The sequence below is a fragment of the Callorhinus ursinus genome, unplaced genomic scaffold (assembly GCF_003265705.2).
Source record: "Callorhinus ursinus isolate GAN/ISIS: 27379988/994484 unplaced genomic scaffold, GSC_fseal_2.0 scaffold4, whole genome shotgun sequence".
NCBI lineage: Eukaryota > Metazoa > Chordata > Mammalia > Carnivora > Otariidae > Callorhinus > Callorhinus ursinus.
The window spans coordinates 159364607-159377216 of NW_027397066.1; the positions used below are offsets into that span (position 1 = coordinate 159364607).

The window sequence follows — 12610 nt, forward strand, 5'->3', positions numbered from 1 at the left end:
TCTGGTTCCTCAACTTATGCCCTTCACCACTATTCCATGTGGCCTCCCCGGGGCTGCCCATCAACTTGCTCAGCAGCTGTGCTGAGAACGGCAGCAACTTTCCCTTCATCCTCGGAAACAACTCTGGCTCTGTCCCGGGCGGATGAATTCACACCCTCTGAAGAGACCACACCCAGCCGGCGCAACCCCAAAGGGCCCACCCGAGACCTCCGACGGGGCAGGAGGAACCAGTGGTCACCTCACTCAGGAGGAAAAGACCTGCTCTGGCGGTTAGGGGCATCCTCCAGGGAGGCACAGCCGTGGCTATATTGAGACCAGAGATGTCTAATTAAGCGTTGTAACAACTTCTGTCATGTGGAAACAGCTGTGCTCTGGTGGCAGGGCCACCACCCTTTGCCAAAGAAAACCTGGCCGGCTCTACCACTTCCTGGCTGGTGACTCTGGGCCTGTGGCTTGATTTCTTTGTGCCTCAAACATGGGGGCGATTCTAAGGCGCTGGGGGGTTAAATGGATAGAGAGTGTGGAGTCTCCAAGTGCACCCCGCATATGGGAAGTACCCCTCACATTTGTTGGCTGCCGTCAGGGAGAGATTGGGACAATATGTCGACTCTTGGGGACCCGCAGCCTGGCTTCCGTCTGCCTTTGCTGGACCACCTGAGGCTCATCATTTCACACCTCTGTGCCCCCATTTCCTTACTTGTAAGATGACAATGGTAATAGTACCTACCTCAAAGGACTCAGGGAGTTAATATACGTAAGGTTTATAACACTGGCACACGTGTGAGTCACACGGACAGCAGACATACATGCCACACATATATACCACATACATACACTACAGTGTATGCCACTCCAAAAAAGTTAGTTGCACTACTGGAGCTGAGTTTGCTTAAGATTTTGAAATCTGAAACGGTTTATTCCAGAATCTGGAAGTAGCAGGAGGCAGATGGCGGATGGGGGAACGCAGGGAGGTTGACCAGGGATTGCTCCGTCAATAGATTAAGACTACAGAATGATAATAACAGCTAGCCTTGATGGAGCTCCCACCACGTGCTAGCGCTGCTCTAACCACTTCACGTACATTAACTTGTCTAATCCTCGTATCATCAGCCCCATGAGGGAGGCATTACCACCAGGCCCACGTTACAAATGGGGAGACGGAGGCACAGAGCGGTTAAGCAACTTCCCCGAGATCATACATCCAGTAAACAGCACGGCAGACCTGAGTCAGACCCAGGCACTCTGGCTGTTAAACTCACACCCTGAGCCACCACTCCATGTGGCCTCCCCAGGCCTGCCGCTCAATTTGGCCTCACAGCTGCTCAAAGAATGAGGGTCAGCTTTCCCTTCACCCTCCCACCACCCACACCCTTCAGCACGGGGAAGCAGGCACTCAGGGGAGGGTCCAGCACAGGCCTTGCGGAGGAGGGAGGGCTCATCTCTGCCCAGCTGGGGGACGGGGGTGGGGGTCAGGGAAGGCATTACAGGGGAGGCGGGATTTGGGTTGGAACTTGAAGAATAGGCAGGCTATCACAGGCAGGGATGGGAATGAGGGTGGACACTGCCAAATCCAAAAGACATCTTCAGTTCTTATCTTCTTGGCTCCCCTGCAACAATAGGCCATGATCTCCTGAAACCACTTTCCTGCTCATCAGGGGCTGGTTCGTGGCTTGGGAAACACTGTAAGTCCTCTTTGGGGCAGCTGCTAATGACGTGCAGTGCAGAGACTTGGGGGTCCTAAAAGAAACCTTCCCAAGTGACTCTTCCTTGTCTGACATCTCCCTGACTTGCATAACCGTGTAAGATAAAATTTACACATCACTTGCACTTCTGGCAATAATCAGAGAAGTGGAGAGCGAGGCAAAACAACCTCTCAGCACAGAAGAGACATCAAAGTCCACGCCCGAATGCAGGCGGGTTTACTCCAGGATGACTGTTGAAAGAGCGTAGACTTTGGAGTCGGGCAGTCCTGGAACCCCAATGCTGGTTCCACCACGATTGGCTGTGTAAACTTGGGCAGAGTTACGCTCGCCTGCTGAGCCCCGACTCCTTCGTCTATACAGAAGGGACGACTGCCCCTGCGCCACAAAACTGATGGGAGGAATAACGAGGTCGTGCGCACGAGATGTCTACTACTCTGCCTGGCACCTAATGGGTGCACAGCGAAGAATGGCGGCTGTGATGTCCCAACGCCATCCTCCCCGGCTCCCCAGCCTCCATGAGCCCTTAAAGGGCTCCTGTCCCCCGGGGGGGGCCCATCTCTGGCTCACTTACAACTCTACAATTGCATCCAGGACCGTGAGTGAGTCTAACTTTTTCTCTCTCTGCAACCACGCACTGATGAATCTGGAATTTTTCTCTGTAGCCTTCTTCTCTCCCCGGTGGGGAGCCTCCTGGGAGTTGTGGAGGGAACAGGCCCAAGGCACAGGGAGGCGCCTGGGGCCCGGCCATGTGTCTACTAGAGACCAGGGCCAGCCCGTTCCAGGTCAGAACAACAGAGAAGGAGACCGATCCCTGCTGACTGAGCAAATCTTCTGAAGAGGAAAGACGGCAACGCTCTACCCTACTCTATGCTCCTTGGGGCCAGGACTATCTCGTGCCTCTTTCTGGCCGCCTGTGCTGGGCGAGTAGTGGGCACAGCGGTCTGTGGAAGGGTGCTTTAGCAACTGTTGATATGGGACAGGGCTTTAGAATACACAGTATTGCAATCATGGATTTTTGTGTCATAATCCAGTTTCTTGGGCAAGTTACTTAATTTTTCCAAGTTTGCTCTCTCGTATGCAAAATGGGGATAACATTAGCACCAGCCCAGAATGTCATTGTATTAATTACAAGACATAACACATAAAGAATTTAACACATGCCTGGCTGATAATGCGCTCAATAATCGTTAGTCGTTTTTATTGTTATCTGCTGTGAGATCTCCAAAGGCTGCAGCAGCAGAGACCTTTGGCAGAAGGATAAAGGAAGCCAGGGCATGGTCAGAACAAGGCAGCAAAAGGACAGCAATTGTTAAGTTCAATTCAGAATAATAATAAAAAAAAAAAGAACAAAGAGGGGATGGGTTCACTTTTGAGGGAAGACGACAGAATGTTAACTGAGAGAGGTGATGGAATTACTCAACCCTCAATAGAAGTCTAGCACAAATAAGAATGATCTTTAAATTGCAAAAAATAAAATAAGCACAGTTTGGAAAGGAAATGGAAACCGAATCACAATGGAGGAGAGTCAGTGAACACCTCTTTAAACTGGCTTTTGCCTCTAGGCTCAAAAATGACATCAGAGGACACTCAAATAACTTACAGATGTGATCAGTGTCTATAATCTTGAGAACTCGGAACAAAAGCTTTGCCAATTTTCAAAAGGGGTGTGTGTGCGCGCACGCATGCGTGTGTTGGAAGGAGGGTTTGGAGTGAATTCTGGGAATCGCAAACCACTGAGTTGAATGTCAATGCCCAATTAAACAGTCTGCCGCCATTTAGAAGGGAGACACTTGATTACGAGGAACCAGTTCAGGTTCACTTGAAACAAAGCATATCAGACAAATGTCATTTCCTTTTTTAAAAAGGCACTTTCCCAACTGGTGGAACAGTAGATTTGATTTGGTAAGGCAGTCCGTCTACATATTCAGCATTTATCAAGATGACAAAGGCATGGTCTGAGAAGCTCACTTCCCAGTCAACAAGGTCGTGGTAGTGACATTAAGTGGTGTCTCAGCCAGTGGAATAACTCTGCCCAAAGTCTGCAGATGAACCATGTCAGCTCAGAAAGGGATCTTGGATCTGCTTTGATTCATGTCCTGTTCAATGTTTCTATCAAAGACCAGGTTCCAAAGACCCAGAAGATATGCTTATCAAGAGCTCGGGACATAGTAAAAGGGACGGCCACCTGCAAAATGGTGGACTCAGATTCCAAATGGTCTTGAGAGCTGTTGGACTGAACGACATGACCAGGAATAAAACCTAGTTGGGCTCGAGACTGCACTAGTGCATTAAGTGCCATGTTCCAATCAAGGGAAATAAAGTCTTAAAGCTGACTCCTGGAAACAATCAAAATGCATGGAAGGACATGGAAAGTACAGGGGTGGGTGAGAGGTCCAGATTCCACATGAAAACCCTGTGGGTGAACCTGACAAGCGCGTGGAAAAGTGCCTCTCGTGTAGCAAGTGCTCTCTGCGAGTCAACCTTTATTTACAACGATTGCTAGAAGCCCCTCCTTGAGGCAGTGCTCCATTTCTTATGGGGTGAATGGGTCTACGTTTCCCAGGTGGGTCATTCACAGCCACAACCGACTATGCTCTCCTACTCTGGGATCCTGGCAGAGGAGGGGACGCTCAGTTACCTTCTCCCCAGGTGTGACTGAGATGCGCCATACGCAGTGCATGTGGGCGGAGTAGCCATTGGGGTACTCAGGGGAGGAGAAGTTGCCTGTGCTGTCTTGTAGGGTCTCTCCGCAGGCTGTCAAGGAAAGGAAATGACTGAACTGCTGGCTGCAGATGCCCAATCCCCCCAGCCTTCTGGCTCCCCGCCCAGAACTCTTGCATCCTTTGGGGGCGAGAAGAACGGCTGAGGAGGGGAGGGAGTCCAGGATGGTCCTGTCCCTTTAAGATGCCCTCCCTGCTCCTCACATATAAGCTCACACCTCTGACCTCTTCAGCCTAGTGCTACAGGATGCGCTGTTGTCAAGGCAACATGGTTTCCAGAGTTAAGGTCAAGCTCCTTCTGCAGGCCTCACTCTACCTCACTCCCTGAGAACTGCTCTGCCAGCCCTCTTTCCAGCTCCTCCTGCCCTCTTCTCCCAGACGCCTGGAAGGTGTGGGGCTCAACATCTCACCACCACCCAATCCCAGCCCCAGTCTGGTTCCTTAACTTGAACAGTGCCCCTGCCTGGGTGCCCCCACCCCCAACACCAGGCAGCCTCTGGCCTTCTCTAAGACTCACAGCTTTAACCTCCTCAGCCCCAGGCCCTGGCCCACTGGCTGCTTCAGGCTCTGTCCTCCACCCCTCCCTGGCCCGTCCCTCCCTGCCCCGACCTGGGCATTTGTAGAGCTTGCGGGCCTGGGCGATGTCCCCCTTGCTGAGCCGGGTCCTTTGACCGATGGGAGGTTTCACCCCATTGACCTCGTACTTGGGAACAATGGTGTCCAGGAAGATGCCCCTGAGGAGGAAAAGCCCGACCTGGGTGAGAGTCTGATGGAAGGAGGGGTGGCGTGCCTGTGTGCACCCAAGGTCACGACCCTGCCAGAGCCCAGACATTCCTCCGTAGGGTCAGGGACGGGTGGAGAGATCTCACCCTGTCATTATGCTGCCCACTGACCAGCAGCCACCCTGCTCCGTGGCAGCCACACGACTGGAGCCTGGGGGAACCCCAGGAATACTCTGGGAAGTCAGGGATGCAGGGTCCGCATGCCCCGGGGACCTCCCGGTGCCCCGGCTCAGTCTGGGTCCAGTCCCCAGCCTCAGAAGAGCTTCGGGCCCCTAGTGATCATGGGTCCAGCCTCTCCCAGCCCCTGCTTCCGCGGCCCCTCATGCTGAACCTCTCCTAGGACTGCCAGGGCCAATGCGTATCCTACCACAGGCTGCTCTCAACAAGTTCCAGCGTGGCCGGACCAGACCCTGGGGACAGCCCCGCAACTCCCGATCCATCAGTGCCTCCTGTCCCCCCGAGTTCCTGCCTGCTAAGTCCTGGGTGTTGCCATCTGGGAGGAGCAGGGCGAAGGGAAGCAGGCGGCCCTCCACCTCCCCAGGGCCCCTGACTCACACCCAGCTGGGTGGAACTCGGCAGGGGGCAGAGTAGGATGTGGTGGGAAATGTCCAGGGGAGGTCTGTGGCCGTGGGGGGCGGGATGACCTCACCACCCTTCCTCGGTCTCTGTTCCCTCAGGTCTGGACGCGGGCGAGACTGAGGAGGGGCACTGTGTGCGGGACAGAGCAGGAGAGCAGACAGAGGATGAGGAAAGAGCCAGGCATGGGAAAGGCCAGGCCGGGAAGGGGAGCCTGAGGAAGAGGGGGGAGGGGCCGTTTCCCACACTCTAAGGAGAAGCTGGGGGTGCGGAGGCTGGGCCACTACCTCTGGGAGTTCTGACTGTGATTTCTGGGAACGTGGGCCCAGGAAAGGGAGTAGGTGTGTGTGCGCTTGTGAGCAGGGGAGAGAGGCTAGTTCAGGGCAAGAGGGAGCCTTTGTACAAATTAGCCAGTTACAAAAAGCCAGACTGATTAGAAAGGATGCCCCCAATTAGAAAAACATGCCTCTTTTGGCTGACAGATGAGAGAAAAGCTCAGCTCCACTGGGCTGATACAGTTCTGGAACCACAGCATATATCTGTGTGGCAGGCAGAGCGGCTGGATTTTCAGCCTCTTGGGCCAGGTGCCCTCGGGGTACACGGTACTAGGCTTTGTGAGCCCCGGCCGGGCCATGGACCCGTCATGGAAGAGGACAGCAAGGCAGGTGGTTCCCATGGGTCCTCTGCTTGGAGGCTGCGGCCACCCAGAAGTCCACTCTTGTCCTTGGTGACTGCCCCAGCAGGACAGCCCAGTGCAAAACGAGAGGCCCAAAGAGAATGGCCTACAGAGGGCGGGATCGGGCTGCCCCAGAGGAGGCCAGGCCCCATCTCTCACCTGGAGAACGTGTTCCGGGCATAGTGCATGATACTGTCAAAATCATAGGTCTCCCCCAGGGACTCCACCTCCTGGAGCTCCATCTTCAAGAAGTTATACTCCTGCCCTGCGAAGACCAGGAAAAAGGTGTGGGGGGTGGGAGGGGTGGGTCTGTGTGGGGTGCAATGCCACCTTTTCACGGTGGGGAGTGGGGTCCTCCCTGCACTTGAGAGGTGCCCCCCTACCTGAGGGTCCGGGGAGCAGCCAAGGGAAGCCTGGGGGTAGGGGTGGGTCTCTAGAGAGTCTGTCCAGCAGAGGGGCAGGGTCAACGAGGACTGGCTGGAGGGAAGGCTCAGGGAGTATGGAAAGGAAGCACCCATTTCTAGAACCACAGGGAGATGAAAGCAGGGAAGTGTGGAGGAGGCCTGGGAGGGAGGAAGGAAGCAGGAAGGGAGGGGAGGGAGGTAGCCAGGAGAAACAAGAAAGAAAAAACCCTTAGAAGAGAGACCAGGCAGAGGGCAGAAGACTGGGGAAAAGTGAAGAGAAATGCTGAAATGACTTGGGGGATTGTGCCAATTCCCCCCACAAACTCTCCCCCACCCCAGGGCAGCTGGGCTCTGGCTGCTCCCGATGGCCTCTGTGTCCAGGACCAGGATCTCTCCCAGCCCCGCCAAGCAGCTCTACAACTGATCAAGGGTCTCAGAGATGCTGCCGGCAGGGAGCCGATGTCTCAGGGCTGCGGTCTGGACCAACCTGGGCCCTGGACAAGGGCTGCCCACTAAGCTGACCAAAAGCGATGGCTCCAGGCAGCAGCTCCCACCCCCATCAGAGGTCCTGGAGCGGGTGCTGGGGCAGGTGCCGCACACAGCTAGGCGCCAAGGTCAAGGTGCTACCTGGCTGGATGTTTTCCCGAACGATGGAGACGTGGCGGTCCCGGTCTGGCCGCGTGTGCTCGTGCCAGAAGCCGATGACATGGCCCAGTTCGTGGACAACGATGCCGAACTTGTCACAGTTCTTGCCAATTGAGATGGCCTGTGGGCCCCCGCCACGGCGACCCACGTAGGAGCAGCACCTGGAGGGCGGGGCCAGCTCAGGGGGGCGGTCCCGAGCTGGGGGAGTGCATCCACTCAGGGGCCGGGCGAGGCTGCCAGGGGGGCAGGGGAGTGAGGCGCAGGGGAGGGGCCTGAGCATGGGATGCCCAGGCTGTGTGCAGGGGTCATAGCCACATCAGGGCGGCTCCTGGGGAGATGTCCCAGGGTAAGGGGGTGGGAGGGAGACAGATGACGCAGTGTCAGGCCCCGCTGGGGCAGCAGCGGTGCCCAGGGCAGAATATGGGTTGGGGTGGTGGCCGAGGGTACAGTGCCCAGGGGCCCCTGCTCACCCGCAGGGTCTATAGGTGAATACAATATAGCTGTCCTCGTCAGTGCGCTCCAGGAAGGTGACACAGGTGTGCTTCTCCCAGTGCCTCATGGCTTGCCGGAAGACTGCCCTCTGGCTGCCTGCCAGGATGAAGGGGGCCAGGTTGTCACAGTGTCCAGCTGGGCCCATCTCCACCCATTGCTAGATGTCAGCCTCTCGTTGGACAGGTACACAGAAGGTACCACTCCTACCACAACACATGACCCAGCTGCCCCATGGCCAGGCCCAGATGCAGGCTGCTCCCCTGGCCCCCCAACATCACACGCACCAGTGAAGTTTCCCCCAATGACAAAGGGGATGACCCCATCGGGCCACACACGCTCTGGTCTGGATGTTGCTGCCCGCCGGCTCCGGGACCTGCCTCTCCATCTCCCACGGCTTTTCCTCTGCAGCTGCCCACTAGTGCTCTGGCAGTTGAAGGTAGAAGAATTTCCTTGGGTTGGAAGAGGAAGACATTGGTAGCAAGTGAATGAAGGGGTGGCACAGGAAACAAATTGTATAATCTATCCTCATTTGGGGGGAGTCCATATTTCCCCACTCACTAAAAGTTATTTGTAATCCCAAAATCAATACCCTCAGCTCTCTCATGGTTATTTGCTGACATGCACAGAGCAGGGAAAAGTGAGTCACCCACATGCCCAACTGAGGGGGAACAAGGTGACACTCTGCCTTCTTGTTTCAGCTCTCGTACTGTCAATAAGTATCTTTTTCATAGTCTATTTAGTGCCAATTTTTTTTTTGCATTTGGGGCTTTTTGCTGGTGACTTTGCTGTTTAAAATGACTCCCTTCCACCCTGATGTGTTGAAGCATTGCCGTGCTGTCTGGTGTCCCAAGTGCTAGAAGGATTTGATGTTCCTTATGAAGAACATACATGTCTGTTACATAAGCTTCGTTCGGTCATGAGTCATAGTGCTGTTGGCCATGGCTCAATGTTAATGAATCAACTATGTATTAAATCAGGGGTCTTTAAACAGAAACACACGTAAGACAGGGTCACACATTGATCAGTTGATGAAAATGATATGATGAGAAGCTAGCAGGAAGTGAACATTGTGTTTCTCCTAGGAGTGATGGATGGCTTAGGATTTGTGAATTCAGTGTTTGCAGTGACTTTATGGAACAAGGTTATCCTATAGCTCTATTCATAACTACCATGGATTGGGGCGCCTGAGTGGCTCAGTTGGTTAGGCGTCTGCCTTCAGCTTGGGTCATGATCCCAGGGTCCTGGGATCCAGCCCTGCGTCGGGCTCCCCACTCAGCGGGGAGTCTGCTTCTCCCTCTCCCTCCGCTCCCCCCTCCCACTTGTGCTCTCTCTCTCTCTCTCTCTCTCAAATAAATAAAATCTTTAAAAAAAAATTAAAAAAAAGAATAACTACCACGGATAGTGAGAATTGACCATAACTGAAAAAGAAAACCATGGTGTCCTAATTTCCTAGGGACTGCAGGGGGCTTGAGACGAGGATATGGTCCCGTCTCACTTAATAAAACTTCTTCCTTGTGGAGCATATGGAACTTGATGTCTTTCAGTGTTCCCAAATACACATTCTCCAGTGACGTAGCAGCTCTCTCGGATGCACTAGGCAAGCGTCACTATGTATATTTGACGGATGAGGAAACTGAGACCGAAGATTTGCCCAAAGTCACCTGGTGGGTTTGTGGCGGGCCCAGGCGCTCCAACCCCTCCATTTCGCTGGTCCCCTCTGAGGCCCAGGAAGCCTTGCTAGTTATCAGGCCACCACGTCCCCCTCCAGTGCCAGCTGCTCTCTGGGGTTAGTGTGACCTTTACTCCACGGCTGCCCGAGCCACGAGCCTCCCTCATGCAAGACAGGGCAAGGGCTTGGCACAGAGTGTGTGCAGAATGGGCTCCGGGTGAGAATCCCTGTCCCTGGCAATGGGAGAGCTCCCTGGAGGCAGCACCACGTTCCAGAGCAGTGACAAGGCTGGACAGAAACGAGGCAGCCCGTGCCCTGACTCTTCCTCTTCTCTTACCCATTCACAAGGTCCAGGTGGGTTGCTAGCTGCTTGGGCCACACTCGGAGATGAGAAGGACCCATCTCTGACCTTGAAAAGCTTTGAGTCCAGCAGGGAAGATAGACGTATTAAAAAAGAAAACCATTGAAATATGGTTCACTGAGTGAGATACTAACATGGTCAACAGAGAGCAGAGAGAGAGCAAATGGAGGTAGAGGCATGCTGGGGGGACGATCAGGGAAGGTTTCACCAGAGAGGCGCCGGAGATGGGCTTGGAAAGATGCGTAAAAGCTTGCAAAGTGGGAGCACGAGGAGAAGCCAGGAGGGACTGGGATGTTGAGCCAAGAGCCTCAGATTTAAAGTGAGAAGGCTTGGGTTCCTGCCCGAGCTCTGCCACTGACGAGCTATGTGACCGTGAACAAGTCACGTTACCCCCATGGGTCTTAGTTTCTGTATCTGCAAGGCAGAGGTTGTCCTGACACCTGCCTTTGCAGGTGGTTGGGGACAGTTAAGTTAGAGAATGCTTTTGAAAGTCCTTTGTAAACTGTAAGCAAAAAGAATGTCCATTCTGGCTCCTGGGTTTGTCTATACTTGCTGTTCCTCTGGGGGAAGGAATAAAGGTATCCCAAGGGAAGACAAGCCATTATGCTGGGTTCAAGCTCATAGCCTCTGTACTGAGAGGGCCTGGCTGGGAAAGAGGGAGGTTCCTTGTTTCTCCAATTCTGGAACCCATTTCTGGGACATAGGAGACCCAGCCTGTGCCCGGTGTACCTGCAGTTTTGATGGAAGACCTGTGCGTTGCCCGCTGCCTGAGATCTGCAGCCTGCTGCGCCTGGAAGGCCCTCAGGTCCTCCTCATCCAGGGCGATGTCCCCAAGGAAGGCAGCTAGAGAGAAAAGAAGAGGCCGGGGGAGTTAATCCTTCTACCCAGCACAGGCAGCCCCAACGCCAGGGGCTCCCCTATAGCAACTTTAGTCGGCAAATGCCTTCTGAGGAAGAAGGCAGTGGGGCACTGGCTTTGAGAATCCCTCGGGAGACTCGTGCTCACTTTGGAGTTGGGAATCCAGCAAAGCTGATACCCACCCCCTACCAGAGGAAGACACGGCCATGTCACTCTTCTCATCACTCTGAACACTTAGTAAGCACCTTCTGTGGGCCAGGCACTAGCCGAGTGATGAGCAAGATAGAAGAGGTCCCTGCTTGTGTAGAGCTAACCTTTGACAATACACAAATAAACAAACACTGAACACAAGAATGGTGATGCGTGCTATGAAGAAAGCAGAAGGGGGTCAGTGTCTACTCTGTGGGCCCATAACCTTGGTGCTGCACTGAGCATGTGGTATTCACTCAACAAATGCTGTTTCAAAGATGGAGGGGAGCATGTGAATATGAACAGAGCCGAGAGGCATAGGAGGGAAACCAGGACACATAATGGAGCTGCCCTGCTAGGAGGAAGAAGTTTAACTGTTCTCAGGGGACTCCTATTCTGAGTCTCAGGGTCCCTTCTCTGGAGGAAGAAAGGCCGGGGGGTCATAGAGCCCCCTGAATAGGCCATGTGGACTTCTGGATCTGGGGAGAGATGTTTTTGGAGAGATGGGCTCAACAATCCGCCTGCCTTTTGAGAAGTCAGGAGCAGGAGGAAGCTGGGGAGCTGAGTGCTCTGGAAGGAGCTCAGAAGCGAGCTTCACACTGGGCTGGGCTGGGGGAGGCGGGAGGCTGAGCTGGATGGAGGTGGAGCTCCACCCATGGCAACATCTGCTTCTCATCCTGAGTGCTACACAGGCCTGGCGGCAGCATTACACAAATTGTTTTAACCTTGAGGCCTTGCACACAGGTTTCTCTGCCCCAGATGGCCCACTGGGTGAACACACACACACACACACACACACACACACACACACACACACTTCATCATACACAGAATCAGGCACATGGTGACATCCACAGCCGTGCCCTCAAACACAGAGCTATGTAAGTCACAGAGATATACTCCCCACTCCCATTCCCCCCAGGCAGCGCCCGCACCACCCTTGCAGGTGGAAGGCACTCCAGAATGTTTGTTCAAGTCAAATATCACATTGATATTCTTTGGGCCTACAAAGACACATGCCCATAGACACATACTCTGATGCAACCTAGACCTGGATTGACAGAACGTGGGAGTCCCTCTAGCAGTTATCCAGGCCAACATTCCATTTTAGATATGGAAACTGAGGCCTGGAAGGGAAATGGTCTCCCACACTGCTAGTCGTTGGAGAGGCTGGATTTGTAACATGGGCCTCCTGATTCCCAGTCTAGCACTTGTTGTATTCAAGTGCATTACTGCTGTAGAACCCATATCGTAAATACCCGTACACAAAAATAGACACTCATGCAGACACACATTCACACACACACAAAATGCACCGTCACAGACAATTCTAAAAAACACACATGCACAGGCTCCAACGCACACAGACTAACTGCAAGCTCTGAACCCATTAAGCCAGTAATGGCTACCATTACTGGCTACTACACCTTCCCAGGCAACAAAGTGCTTTCACATTAATGAATTCATTTAATCCTGGCCCACTCAGGGCCCATTAAATCATGCTCCCCCTGTGCATTTGCCTACGAGTGTGCAAT

General features: G+C 53.8%; 1 protein-coding gene across 3 annotated transcripts in view; it reads right to left on the reverse strand.

The window, feature by feature from the left end:
* BMP1 (bone morphogenetic protein 1) overlaps positions 1-12610 on the reverse strand; it is a 42990-nt gene that overhangs the window by 24783 nt on the left and 5597 nt on the right. For 2 of the 3 annotated variants that reach the window (XR_012378114.1, XM_025873867.2), the window contains exons 2-8: positions 10758-10871; positions 8283-8447; positions 7977-8094; positions 7489-7667; positions 6617-6722; positions 5033-5157; positions 4342-4457 (exon numbers count right to left, since the gene is read on the reverse strand). Coding sequence is in view for 2 of the 3 variants with exons in the window: in XM_025873867.2 (XP_025729652.1) it covers positions 4342-4457; positions 5033-5157; positions 6617-6722; positions 7489-7667; positions 7977-8094; positions 8283-8447; positions 10758-10871 (923 nt within the window). In the remaining variant the exon portion in view is untranslated. The remainder of the gene's footprint in view (positions 1-4341; positions 4458-5032; positions 5158-6616; positions 6723-7488; positions 7668-7976; positions 8095-8282; positions 8448-10757; positions 10872-12610) is intronic. The other variant, XM_073892634.1, reaches the window with a different exon arrangement.